The 14,441-nt window shown below is 43.6% G+C and overlaps 1 protein-coding gene across 1 annotated transcript in view; it reads right to left on the bottom strand.

The window, feature by feature from the left end:
• GPD1L (glycerol-3-phosphate dehydrogenase 1 like) overlaps positions 1-13,640 on the bottom strand; it is a 49,357-nt gene extending 35,717 nt beyond the window's left edge. The window contains exons 1-4 of the mRNA XM_068236223.1: positions 13,488-13,640; positions 9,435-9,612; positions 4,766-4,906; positions 2,942-3,080 (exon numbers count right to left, since the gene is read on the bottom strand). Coding sequence (XP_068092324.1) covers positions 2,942-3,080; positions 4,766-4,906; positions 9,435-9,612; positions 13,488-13,537 — 508 coding nt within the window. The 5' untranslated portion in view covers positions 13,538-13,640. The remainder of the gene's footprint in view (positions 1-2,941; positions 3,081-4,765; positions 4,907-9,434; positions 9,613-13,487) is intronic.
• Between the last annotated feature and the right edge of the window lie 801 nt (positions 13,641-14,441).

The following is a 14,441-nucleotide window of genomic DNA, read 5'->3' as shown; positions in this document are numbered from 1 at the left end:
GGCATAGAGAAGTGCTGCCACATTAAACCAGGACACTAGGATTCTCCTTCGCACCCACAAGGTGCCAGTAGTGGTTAGCTGACTGATTTCACTGCTTTTTGCAATCATTTAGCTGCATTTCTTAACATTAACGCAACACAAGCGTGAGGTGCAGTGTGCATTCAAGATAAAAACTGTGGGGATTCTCTTCAAAGCATACCTCAGTCATACTTGATGGGCAATGCACCATATCGTGTACAGACTTACTTGCCTCCCTACAGTGTTAGTTTTTGAAAAGAAGTCGGAAGAAATGTGTTGTGTCGTTCTAATCTCCTGAAGTCAAACCCCCACTCATATGCCAGCTTTGCACTGGGAGAGAGGCTGGCTCATAGTGACGTGAGTGGAAAGGCTATACCTCTCCAAGCTCACTTGACACAGAGATAGCGAGAGAGGGATAGAGAGAGATAGCGAGAGAGGGATAGAGAGAGATAGCGAGAGAGGGATAGAGAGAGATAGCGAGAGAGGGATAGAGAGAGATAGCGAGAGAGGGATAGAGAGAGATAGCGAGAGAGGGATAGAGAGAGATAGCGAGAGAGGGATAGAGAGAGATAGCGAGAGAGGGATAGAGAGAGATAGCGAGAGAGGGATAGAGAGAGATAGCGAGAGAGGGATAGAGAGAGATAGCGAGAGAGGGATAGAGAGAGATAGCGAGAGAGTCGCCAAGTTCTGCAGGAAATCCCGTACTGAACGGGATTACCTGCTTACTCTGATCGCCGAAGGCGATCGGAGTGGGTGGGGGGATGCCGCCGCTTAGCGGCTATCATGTAGAGAGCCCTGGGCTCGCTACAGGATTTAAAAAAAAAAAAAAAAAAAAAGTGCTGCGCTGCCTCCTTGCCGGCGGAATTAGACCGGCAAGGAGGTTAAGATTTTTTTTTCCCCACAAAGGTGATCATGCTGTGGATAATCTTTTACAGCAGAGAGAAAAGTCCCGAGTTTAGTTCCACTTTAAAGCACGGAAACTCGCTTCAGGTTAGATACATACAGTGCTACCCAATACCCATAATTATTCATACCCCATGGCAAATTTTGATTTAAATTTACTTTTATTCAACCAGCAAGACATTTTTTGACATGAAATGACAGAGGTCTCCCAAAAGATAATAAGACGATGTACAAGAGGCTTTATTGTGGGGAAAAAACATTTCTTAGCTTTTATTTACATTTGAGCAAAAAGTGTCCAGTCCAAATTTATTCAAACCCTTCACAAACTGTCACAGTTTGTGGGAAAATCCAAAGTTCTACACCATTCCAAATAGTCCAAGCTGTTCTAAAGCACCCTGATTACCCTGATTAATTGGGAACAGCTGTTTTAATCAACTCAACAGGTGAAAAAACAGCAGCTCTCTGCAGTTGGTTTGTGGACAGTCATGGCTAAGACAAAGGAGCTCAGTGAGGACCTGCAGCTGCACATTATGGCTGCTCACAAGTCAGGAAAGGGCTACACGGCCCTTTCCAAATCTTTTCAATTCCCGGTGGCTACAGTGCAAAGTATTATTAAAAAATACTAGATGTTCCGCACTGTGGAAAATTTCAGAGGACATGGTCGGAAGCCTGATGTGACACCTGTGCTGGCCAGGAGGATAGTGAGAGAGGTGAAAAATAATCCAGGGATCACCACCAAGGTGATCCTGGTGAATCTGGGCTCTGCTGGTGGCAATGTCTCAAGACAGACAGACAATCCAATGGATGCAGACCAAGGAGGATGCCACTTCTCCAGATAAGGCACAAAAGAAATCTCACTTGGCCTTTGCAAATGCTCATCTGGACAAAGAAGAAGACTTCTGGTCTTGTGTGTTTTGTTCAGATGAAACAAAAATTCAGTCGTTTGGTCACAATGATGTTTCTGGCGTATGTTTTTGGCGTAAAAAAGGAGAAGCCTTCAACCCAAAGAATACTATTCCCACTGTCAAACCTGGTGGTGGGAACCTAATGCTTTGGAGGTGTTTTTCAGCCAATGGACCAGGGAACCTAATCACAGTAAACGGAAACCATGAAAAAGTGAGCAATACATAAGTATTCTCATCAGGCAGTCTGCAGAGAAACTTGGCCTTGGGCACCAGTGGACATTTCAGCATGACAATAACTCAAAACAGACAGCAAAAGTGGTGAAGAAATGGTTAGCAGACAACAACATTAACATCTTATAGTGGCCCAGCCAGAGTCCTGACTTGAGTCCAATTGAGAATCTGTGGAGGAAGCTAAAGATCAGGGTGATGGCAAGAACATTTGGAGCTCATTGCTAAAGATGAATGGGCAAAAATACCTGTGGAGACATGCAAATGGCTGGTTTGCAATTATAGGAAGTGTTTGATTGCTGTAATAGCCAATAAAGGCTTTTCTATTGATTATTGAGAAGGGTATGAATAATTTTGGACTGGACACTTTTTGCTCAAATGTAAATAAAAGCGGAGAAGTTTTTTCCCCCCACAATATTGCCTCTTGTACAGCGTCTTATCTTTTGGGAGATACCCATGTCATTTCCTGTCAAAAACGATTTGCTGGTTGAATAAAAGTAACGTCAAGCCAAAATTTGTCAGGAGTATGAATAATTATGGGCAGCACTGTACCTATGTAAAGGGGAGGCTCTGGATCCCAGAGCCTTTCTGGTCCTCACTTTGTCCCCTCATTCCATGGCTGCCCCCCCCCCCCCCCCCTTTGAAGTTACTCGGTTTTGGGACTCCTCAAGTACTTCCTAAGACAGGTGCATCCATATTGCACATGCGCTAGCCCATTAAACGAAAGGATCCGATCGTCTTCGGAAGTATTCAGGGACACAAGTACTTCCAAGGACTGCACAAGACTTATTCCACCAAGCTGGTCGAAAAACTTTACTGGGGCCCGGAGTTGGAACAACGGGCCCCATAAGTAAATGTCTAACTTTTTAATTTACCTATTGTCTTACCTATTGTGGTCTCACAAAACTTCTCTGCAGCAACTTCATTTGCAATGTTAGCTCCCATCAATACACTGACGTCAATTCCCATTTTCTCCCGGATGATGTCAGAAATCAGTTTCAGACCCTCCGGGCCTTCGTCTATACCCTGGAGGTAAAACAAAAGGGATTTCACAATTTACCGTACAAGGTTGCCTGTGTCTTAGCAAAACTAACTTTATGTGAATGAATCTGTGAAACTGTGCACACAAGCTGGCAGTGTCTAGATGTGCAGAAAAAAGTGGGTGTCTATTAGAGCAGGTTATGTTGGCAGCATTATACTGGGGAGCAGGTGGCTGTTATTTATTTTTATTAGTATTCATGTCTATGTTAAATTCTGTAGTGGATCACATCACAGCTACCTGCTGGTAAGGATGCATTGCCATGCAATCTTATCACTGTAGCAGCACTGTGCGTCACTATTATAGGTTAACTAACTACTAATATATACAATATAGGGATTCCCTGCCTGCGTGTGCCTGCTCCTCCGCATGTCTCCGATCCCTTCCAATGTCTCTGCAACCCCCCACCCCCTCTTCCTGCATCTCCGCTCCCCCAAGTGTACAAGTGTATCGGGCAGCTGGCTAACATACTCCATACAAGCGGGGATTGCAGACATCCATCTGGTCCATCAGTGCATGCCTTACACTAGAGCCAGCCGTACAGAGAAGGAGGCCTGCCATCACCGCAGGTATGTAAGCCAGCTGCCCGATACACTTCTACACTTACACGGGGGAACAGAGATGCAAGGGGGAGGGGGTGACAGGGACGGGCACTGAAGGTAACACGATGGACTGAAGGAGACACGAGGGACTGAAGGAGACACGGTAGGACACATAAGGGACACGGACACAGGAAGACACATAAGAGACACAGGAGGACACCAATTTGGGGATATACATACATACATACATACATACTTTTTTTTTCTTTAGTTTTTTGCCCCCCTAATCCTAGGTGCATCTTATATTCCGTAGCATCTTATATGGCCAAAAATATAGTATGTATTTGTATAGCAATGACATCTAATGCTGGGCATACACGGCGCGATAATGCGCCTATATCGAGCCAGCGGCTCGATGGCGGCATGGATCGATCCCCGCCGGTGCTCCTTATCAGCCACTCGATTCCCCGCCATTGTCCGTCAGCAGGGATTGAGCGGGGTCAACGGACCTGCTCAATATTATCAGCTCCCGGCATCAGCTGCTCGATACACGGTACAGAATCGTACCGTGTATCCCCAGCATAACTCTAGAGGAGAAGATAAAAAGGGATATCTTCAGATAATTGGGTAATGCAACAATGACTGAGAACACTGCAACAAGCAACAAGAAGGAACAGATATCACAATTCTGATTAGCAAGTCCAGACTCTAACTTATTTCTGAGAGAGAATGAAGATTTAAGTTGGACTCCAGAGGGCACATTAACTAATTACATTATAGTTAAGCTATGAGGTTAAAAATGGTAAATCATAAAACAAAAAAAAACAAAAAAAAAAAGTCAAGTCGTAAGTATTTTTTATTAATTAAAAGCCCTAAGGAATGTTCAAAAATCATTACATGAGTCTCATATCCATAAGTGTCAAGTACTCAGAAGCATGGATCAAGAGATATTTGAGATGACAGTGGGTATTTAGCTAAAGCTTAATTTCATAAAGGGTTACATGCTATAGTAATACAGTATTCAGGAGCACTAATCTAGAGCACTTGAAATTGGTAATATTAAAAATATGTGACATGAAGGCTCTTTCTCTTCCAAATGACAATTATAAATCTTGATGTGAAGCCATTACCTTAATAAGTGTTATCCCAAGAGCTTTCTTATGGACTTTCCCTGCAATCTCCTGGCAGATCTTATGTATGAATTGATGAGGAATTACAAAGACTAGAAGATCTGCATCTTTCACTGCATCAGTAAGGCTTGGAATGGCAACCTAGAATGGAGGAAAACAAAATGAAAGAAGGAACTGTAGTCAATTTAATGTTTTTAGATACAATAGTTTTGACTCACTTCTCCCCTGATCCCACAGTAAGCCTAGAAGTGGACGCAACAGACTCTTCAGGCCTTACTAAAGCAAAGTACACACGCTACATGACACCTAGCGGACAGAGACGCCTGAGCAAGAAAAGGATTAAGCCAGTGATCACCTGCAGGGGGCATAACTTTAAATCCTGAGGCCCCGAGCAAAACTTTGATAGGGCCCCCCCAATGTTCACACCCTTTCCTTCGCCAACTCCTGGTGAGCCTCAAAGCCTAGGGCCCATCTCACAAGGGTCATACAGGAAATGTGGACATCACCTTTACACCCACAACAAGTGTAGCCCCAAAAAACCCTGATCTGAAGGATGGAACCCTTTATTGGAGGAAGTGAAGTAGTAGTTGGGGTCCCCTTACAGCCTTGGGTCCCCCAGTGGTTGCAGGAGCTGCTCCCCTGTAGTTGTGCCCCTGATTACCTGGATTTCTTTGTAAGTTTGGTTAGTGCTATCATCCACCAGGCCTCTAGTCCCTCTACAGGCCCTATGCAACTGCCTAGGTTTGCCTTGTGGATGATCCAGCTTTGACCTGAGCCCATTCTTCCCCTCCACACTCCTCCCGCTGGAGGCCCCTTCCCCCATCCATAGCAACAGAATAAGTCACGAGGTTGTAGCCTTGCAACGCCTCTTGCACGACACACAACCCCAAACTATTGCCCAAGAGAGCAAGTACCAATCCTTGTGGACGACAATCTTTGTGTGTGTCAAGGCATCTCCAGATGAATATCCAAATCCAAAAAAGCTTTATTGGCAGGACCAATTATTTAGCATTGCCAAAGCAAAACAAAGCATTAACATGGGAGGGGGGGGGGGGGGGGATTGTGGGAATAAGGGAAGATATAGGGGGTTGGGATATATAGTCCATAGGTGTGTGGAGGATGTAAGGGACAGCATGGGGGACTGGGATATACAGTCCATAGAGGGGTATTGGGGGAATACAGTCTATGTGGTATCATAATGGATTCAACAAACCTCAAATTTTAACTGGATATGGATCAATTCGCTAGGCATATCAGGCCATAAACAACTTTTATAGGGCCAGCTTAAGTGATAAAAACTGATGTTGTTGCCTCTATTTCTCCCTCCAAAATGTACTAAAACTATATTTTGATAACTTTAACAGGAGTACAAAGACCACAAAGCATTAAAGGACACCTGAACTGAGAGGAATATGGAGGCTACCATATTTATTTACTTTTAAAGAATGCAGATTGCCTGGCTGTCCTGCTGTTCCCCTGCTTCATATACTTTCAGGGCTCGTTCCCACTATCGCGAATCTGCATGCGTCCAACGCATGCAGATCCGCACATGTAATGCAAGTGGATGGGCCTGTTTCCACTGTAGCGTTGTTGAGGTGCGTTTTTTTCAGCGGTAAAAAAACGCACAAAAGAGCCAACGATTTCGCCTGCGTCGGGAATCCGTGCGAATCGCCGCTAATGTATTTAATAGTAAAAACGCATGCGTTTGTTACATGCGTTTTTACCCGCGATTTCGCACCTTTTTCAATTTTATTTAGCCCTGGCAGTGTCATGGTTAATTTCGCATGGCACCCTGCCATGCGAAATCGCATGCGAAATCGCGGGTAAAAACGCATGCGGAAACGCATCCGCATGCGTTTTTACAAGCGTCGGAATGCGGCCGAAATCGCGTCGCAACAGTGGGAACGAGCCCTGAGCCATAGCTAAAACAAGTGTTCTGACTGAAGTCTGACTCAGGTGCTACTGATGCATAAAAGATCAACGAGACACCAGACAACTGAAATTATTTAAAAGAAAATAAATATGGCAGCCTCCATGTCCCACTCACTTCAGATGTCCTTAGAGCTGAAATCTAAACTATTACTGCAACACTGAGCTGTGTTATGTTGGGACTTACAATAACTCTTCTACTGCAGTGTATTGGATGCTGCCAAATTATGTCCTCTACAACATTGAATTAGAGGTGGAGAGCTTTACTGGCTCTGATAGACTACCTGCACTCAATGCTTAACCTATCCCGTACTGACGCAGTACAAATCTACGTCCAGCAGGTGGTGCTGCGGCCCTGACTGAATGTAGACTCTACATCGCAGTAAATCGTGTGTCCCCACCGATACCGCCAAACTCGCCGCTCTGCACCCACCGCAATTTGCTTGCTCTGCCGTCTTACTCTGTGGACCGGTCAGGAGCTGCTTTCACTGGCTCCTGGCCCTGTCATCACTGTAAGCCAATCCCATTGGCTTACATTGATTGACAGGGTCAAGAGCCAATGAAAGCGGCTCCTGACTGGAGCACAGCACTCTGCCGTCATAGAGACGTCAGAGAGAGGAGGCTGCAGCGGGGACAGAACATCGTGACCGGCGGGAGCGACAAGTTATTGACTTTAAGTCAACTAGCTGCCAGTTTAACTGATTATCTATTCAGGTGCTAAACACACAAATGTTTGATTAAAAAATACCATTCTGTTTATTACAGGATTGTCATTATATTCCATAACAGAAGTGCTGGCATTGAAAACTCAAAGTCTTCTTAAAACAGCTAAGGCGCCCATTTTTAATGAATATTGATTGACATAGATTATAGCGTAAACATATGGTAAACCATTTTCTCATCATCTTTTTATTATCTGGCTGTCTTCTTTTATTTTCTAGCCTGAAGACTGAGAAACAGCAGTCTGTAGTTTATCCCAACTTCTCCCCTCATTCCATCTTCACTCACATGATTTAGTGAGGGAGGGGACAGCTGCTAGTCTGACTGTGAACAAAGTTGATTCCACCCATCTACTCCATATAATGCTGAGAATGTAACTCTTTGTTACCAGTACTTCAGCTATTCTAGAGTCTCTTCAGTTCCTTTCTAGTGGTTACCTGTTTAGTTTTTATAGAACGTGGTTAGATAAAAGCAAAGCATTGGAAAATAATTTCTTATAGCAGGTAGGATGGTGAGAGGTTTACATAGCTTATATAGACAGACTGGGAAGTGTGAGGGGTAGGGAAGAACTGGGCAAGAAAATCAGACTGCTAAACTGCAAAAGAAGGAACGCAACAGAGCGAAAGAGTCGCGCCACACCTTATGCGTGGTGTGTCGCGTACAGTGAAACAGTCAATGAAAAGTATGCTTTAATGGCACTGTTAATGTGCATTTTGTGTTGATGCTCTGCATGCCATGTGTTGTGATGCCGCACACTGTTAAAATCCCGAAAGTGAAAGTCTTATAGGTTTTACATTGCAGTGCACCGTTTTGTGTTACAGTGCGTCCATTATGTCGCACCACCACTTCACCACTGAAGGGGGCCTAAACCATAAGATGACTCTGAACTATTAATGTCATAGTCAGTAGAAGATGGCAGATTATGTGGAAAGGGGGGGGGGGGGGGGGGATGATTTTACCATTTCCATGTAGTATGAGGGTGAACAGATTTTGAATACTATGAAGAGATTGTGTAGGTAAACTTTTATACTACACGGAAGTGGTACAATTGGTCACTGATTGGCCAATAAAATTATGTACCAGGCTTAAAAGGAGTTAGCAGGGAAAAAACTAAAAATAAGCTTTTTTCACCTGGGGCTTTCTCCCGCCCCTTGCAGCCAACTGTCCGACGCTGTCACCTCCACTCCCCGACGCTGTCCGGCTCGGTATTCAGGCCGCGGGGTCGGCCTAACTGTGGCTGCGCGAAGCGCCGCTGTCAATCATGGCCACGTGGGCTGTGGCGAACTGCGTAGACGCAGTAGTTCTGCGCCTCTGCAGCTCGCCGCGGTCCATGTGGCCATGATTGACAGGGGCGCTTCACGAAGCCACAGTATGGCCAACCCTGCGGTCGGCCGTAATACGGAGAGGCGAATGCGGGACAGCGGCAGGGAGCGGAGGTGGCAGCGTGGGACAGTCGGCTGCAAGGGGGTGGAGAAAGCCCCAGGTGAGTAAAGCTTATTTTTAGTTTATTTCCCTGATAACTCCTTTAAAGGATAACCGAGGTGACTTGTGACATGGATGAGAGAGACATGTATATGTACAGCGCCTAGCACACAAATAACTATACTGTGTTACTTTGTTTCCTTTCTCTGCCTGAAAGTCAGGTATGTAAGTGTCAGGTGTCATGACTGGGTCAGACTAGTGTGATAAGAAATTTCATCTAGAAAACACTTTCCTAGCAGAAAATGGCGTCAGAGCAGGGAAGAGATAAAAAGGGCCAATAGTTCATAGATTTTAGCTCTGGCGTACTTCAATGAATGTGTCATTAAGCAAAAACAATAAAACCGTAAAAACTTAAAAAGTAGATTTAAATATAAAATAAAACTGGAATATAGTGAAAAGTCATTTTTAGGAGAAGGAGGATAGAAGCAATTTGTTTATTTTCACCTCGGGTGTCCTTTAAGACTTCAAAAAGAAATCATGCTTCAGAGGATGGGATACAAATACCTGCTTAGTCCAGGTACACAATATTATAGCTTACCACATTCTCTGGTAACTTATATCCTGGGAGATATTTAACATTTTCATGCTCCGTGTTGATGATTTCTGTTAGCTTCCTCCCATTAACATTTTCTTCAAACACCCACATGTTGACAGTAGGAGCAAACCTCTGCAGGCTCTTCACATTGCTTCCTATGATCTTTGCTACAGCAGAGCCCCTGTAAAGGCAGGAAAAATGGAAGATATGAACTTCTGGATGAGAACTGAAAGCATCCTGATTAGTCAGCAGTGCAGTGTGAATAGCATGCCTGGAAGAGCTGTGAGTAAACAGACAGGTTCAGGGCTAAAGGGCTGGGTGGAGTGAAAGCATTCAGCTGAAGAATTGTTCATTTCACAGATTGTACAAGCTGATAATGGTGTACCAGTAGAGGCCTGTGTAACAACCATGAAAAATGTCATTACACTTTTTACAGCATTAGCATTCTCTTGAAAATTCTGATTTGCCATCCTGATCTTCAACAGGTAAGCCACATGTCTGTCTTTATAATGCAGATACTAATACGAGGCAGAAGAGTATAAGCTACATTTAATAAGCCAACTGTGACAAGCGTATGAACCGCTCACTTGTGACGTATGAAGGGGACAGCTTGGCTGCTGCTCTGACAAGGTGTGATTAACCGAAACTATAATCAGATTAACCCATGTAAAACTCTACGGCACACTATACATATGGACTGGCAAGGCGGCCAGTTTATGGACAGAATGTACTGCATATTTAACGGAACATATACACAAGATATAAAGTCTCCTACAATTTCAAAGTAATCGGAATAAATATATTAACGTTAAAGAGCGATTACTGACTCCAAAACCAAGAACTCTGCTAGATATAAAAAAAACAAAATTGAAGGAAAAAAAAAAAAAAAAAAAAAAAAAAAAAAAAAGAATAATAATTAGCTATTGGTAGATAAAAGCCATACAAAGTACATTCTATTTCAAGTGTTTACACAGAGTTACAGATTACCCCGCAAGCTCATGGTGAACCAAAACTCTTAGAAGTGCGTAATGCTGGGCATACACTTCTCGATTTTGGCGCTCGATTCCACGCCCAATCGGTTTCCGTGCTCGATTCTGCAGACGATTCTCTTATCATCCGCTCGTTTTTCTTATCTTTTGCCATTGTCCTCCACGCAGAATCGAGCGCGGAAACGATCGGGCATGTCGGAAATTATCCATCGAGCCATCTAAACGGCTCAGAATCGAGCCGTGTATTCCCAGCATTAGGGGCTACAGAGGACCAAAAAGCCCTCTTACTAAAAGGTTATCCAAAGTAAAAAGTTTTCCTTCTTAAAACAGAAAGTATCTCCAATTATTCAGATTGAGCGAGTATATGATGTCTCCCATGATGCATCACTGCTGAAAATGCAAATCATCCTTTGCTGTCTCTGTAAGGAGTGTAAGCTAACCTCACCTCCAGAAGCACTGGAATGCAATAAGTTGTCAACTTGTTAATTGTACAGAGCCACAATCATGTACACAACAATGTACCGAGCCACAATATTGTATACAACATTCTGTTTATTTACACAGCATTATAAGCAGCTTCTATAGATGTCAAGTAATAAGCTTGATGTAGTGGTGGCTCCTAGTTTGTACAAATCCCAGTGAGTTTTTCCGTAAGGCTACGTCTGTATGATCATTACTCTTTTCAGTCATTTGCCTAATGTGAATGTCAGGTGTCTGTACACTTTGCTGGATGGAACATTTCTGATGCTGCTCTGGTACCCAGCGGGGACAAATGTATGATTGTGGGTTTCTGTACTCACATATACTGCCACAGTGGCAATTATTGAATCACACACACACCACTTAATTACAGTACTTGCTGCTTGGCACAATTTATGGCTTTAATGAGCACTCTATTGTTCTTTAGTCATGATTAGCAACTTGTGAGTGACAATATTGTTTATTCCTTTCATATTTATAGATGCAGTTAATATAATAATTTAAATTAACAGCATATGAAACAAAATTGGAAAGTGAAAAAAATAAAATAGCTCCTGCAGGAATTCATAGATCCCCCACAGCTGCCTCTGCCTGCTCACTCCTGCCCCTCTTAGTGGGACAGGGGCTTCAATGCAGGACATGCCGTCAGTCAGCAGAGAGGCGTGGTTTCAGGCAACAGAGCAGTCGCTCGCTCCCCAGATACTTGCTGCTCCCTGACTGTCCCCTCCATGCTGCCATTGTAGCCCTCATTCTTAGTTTTGTTCAGAGATCAGGGGCGCATGCTCTGCCCACTCCACACACTCACTGTGTGCAGCAGCCAAAGGCGGGAGCATACTGGGCATGCGCAGTTACTAAGGTCTCTGATCCCGCCTGTCTCCTAAGCACCAGCGACCTAAGATGGAAGCCCAACATCACTGCCACCTCAGCCAACCTGCCACAAGCTCATAACTGTTTGGTCCCTCTTATGCCTTATGTCACAATTTCTAGATGCTCATCGGTGCTCTGTTGATTGTTGTTTTTCCTTGTCTGTGTGAGCCTGTGTACTTATTTATTTTTGTACCTGTCTTCTACTTGAGCTATGTTATTGTGCCAAACCCAATTCCGGGCATGACCCTGTCATGCTTGGCGAAATAAAGTATTCTGTATCCACACATGCCCAGCACACTCTTGGCTGCAGTTGCTCTGCACAGCAGTTTGGGAGTGGAGTGATACACAATGGCACATGGAGTGGACAGCACATGCTCCCTGCTTGACTGAACCTGTGAATGGAGGCTACAGCGGCGCTAGTCTAGTTTGAGGGACCCAGCAGTAAACGTCATAGGTAAAATGTCTCCAATCACAGGACCCTTTACAGAACAAAGCTTTGTGATTGGCTGAATAGTGGGGCGTAGCTTATTACAACCCATCCGAAACCTAGCAATCTGAGAGGGTGCTGTCCACCCAATCACGTTAGCAGGAGTTCCCTATGAGGTTTCCTACCAGGTTCCCTAAAGTAGACTAGCAGCAGCAGCAGCATGGAAGGGAGGCCAGGGCACAATAAGCAAGTGTCTGAGGACCTTAGAGATTAAGAAGGTGCCAGCACTACAACACTGGTGTAATGAAACACACTCTTATTTTATAGCCTGGTCAATTGCCAAGATACACGTGCATTTTTTTACACATGTTGTCCAGTAATGCACTGTATACAGTGTGTAAGGTTAATGTGATCCTTTACAATACTAATGTGTGAGCATGCCCATACAATTGTATGACCAGTGTGTTTTCAAGCAATAATGCAACACACATGTGAACACACCCTGATGTAAAGACTTTGAATGTGAATAGACTCAAAGAAGACAAAGGCTGTACCTGTCCATAAGGAGGAACTTTTGTAGCTCTAACCAGTCATGAGGGAGGGAGGAAGCACATGGGTATTACATATGGACAGGAGATTAAGGAGACTCTGCTAAATTAGAATGACCATGCTTTTTATGTAAATGAATTCAGATTTACTTGCTACTACTGTGTTTTTCTTACATATGACAGAAAAGAGAAGACACACAACATTTATATCATGCTTTTCTCCCAACAGCATCGAAGCGCCTGAGCTGCAGCCACTAAGACAAGACAAAGAACATTTATATTGTGCTTTTCTCCTGGCTCACTGCAAAAATTGCAGTTACTTAGGGCGTGCTACAGGGATGACCAGGATCATTAGGAAGCCTTGCCCAAAGACTCCTTCCTGTTTTATGTACTGGCTTGAACCGCAATTTAAACAATGGTCATGGGCTCAAATCTCGCATCAAGTATAACAGCTTTACCATGTACACTAGGTACTCCAGATGTAGGTACTCCAGATAAGTTGTATTAAAGCTGTCAAAAAATACAGTAGATGCAGCAGCCATGAGCAAAGCTCACATATTCATACATAGTCTCAGAAAAAACACCAAGACACTGCCTGGCCTCACGTGATCAGGCTGGGCACTGCCCAACTATTAGCTGCAGCACATGGCACAGAGAAATAATCATTCCGTATTCTCCCCCATGTGCTGCACCTTTCTTGTTATTACAGGCATCAGCCATGAGTGACCGCACATCGCCCTCTCACCAGTTTCCTGAGCCCACGATGCACACTTTAAAGGGTCCTGCCAGAGCCATGCTTGTTGGCGGGGAAACCGGGTGTCTCTGCTGCAAAGAGGATAAAAGATGATCCTCCCGCTGCCTCTGGCTTGTTGTGAAATCTCTCCTGCCAGCTGAGCCGTCCAACTACAGAGTACAACGTAACCATTCAGCGACAGCACTGAGGCCCGCTGCATTCTGGGAGCTGTAGTTCCTGAGCTTGCTTTACAAAGAAAAAATAATTAGTTCTCCCTTGGCCTGACATTTGTCTGATGTTATCATTCTGGGCTTGGGTGATAGCTCCCAACTGTCCCTCTTTCGGAGGGACAGTCCCTTTTTGTTAGCTCTGTCCCTCTTTCTATGTAAAAAAAAAAATATATATATATACTAAAAATGTGTTGGATTGACTCTAAACTTTGTTCCCAACCTTTAAATTGATATATTACTAATTTTAAAATGTTACTATAAAGGAAAATGAACCAGGATAGAAAGGACCAGTGTGGTTTGAATTATAAAACAACATATGTTTCTTATGAAATCTTTATGGTATGCGTGACTAGAGGCGTGGTCAGGGCGTGGCTTAAGTGTCCCTTTTTCTCATCTCAAAAAGTTGGGAGGTATATGGTTGATCTATGATTTGCAATATAGTGTATGTGTCCTCTGATGAAATGGGCTGTTTTTTTCGGAGGAACAGTCCCTCTTTTGCATTTAAATGTCCCTCTTTTATGTATGTATTTTACATATTTGTGTAAATATATGTATTTTCCTAATAAAAAGATATTTATATGATGTTAAACTTTATTACCATCCACAAAATTGATAAATTGCTCATTTTAAATGTTAATAGGAATAAAAAACTGTGATTATTGCATGGACTAGTGTGATTTAAATAAGGAAATTCTGCATTTTGTCAATTCATTATTTGTGCTATGTGTGATTAGGG

The sequence above is a fragment of the Hyperolius riggenbachi genome, chromosome 5 (assembly GCF_040937935.1).
Source record: "Hyperolius riggenbachi isolate aHypRig1 chromosome 5, aHypRig1.pri, whole genome shotgun sequence".
Lineage (NCBI taxonomy): Eukaryota > Metazoa > Chordata > Amphibia > Anura > Hyperoliidae > Hyperolius > Hyperolius riggenbachi.
The sequence above is the reverse complement of the archived record's forward strand: the minus strand, read 5'-3'. Positions and strand labels throughout refer to the sequence as shown.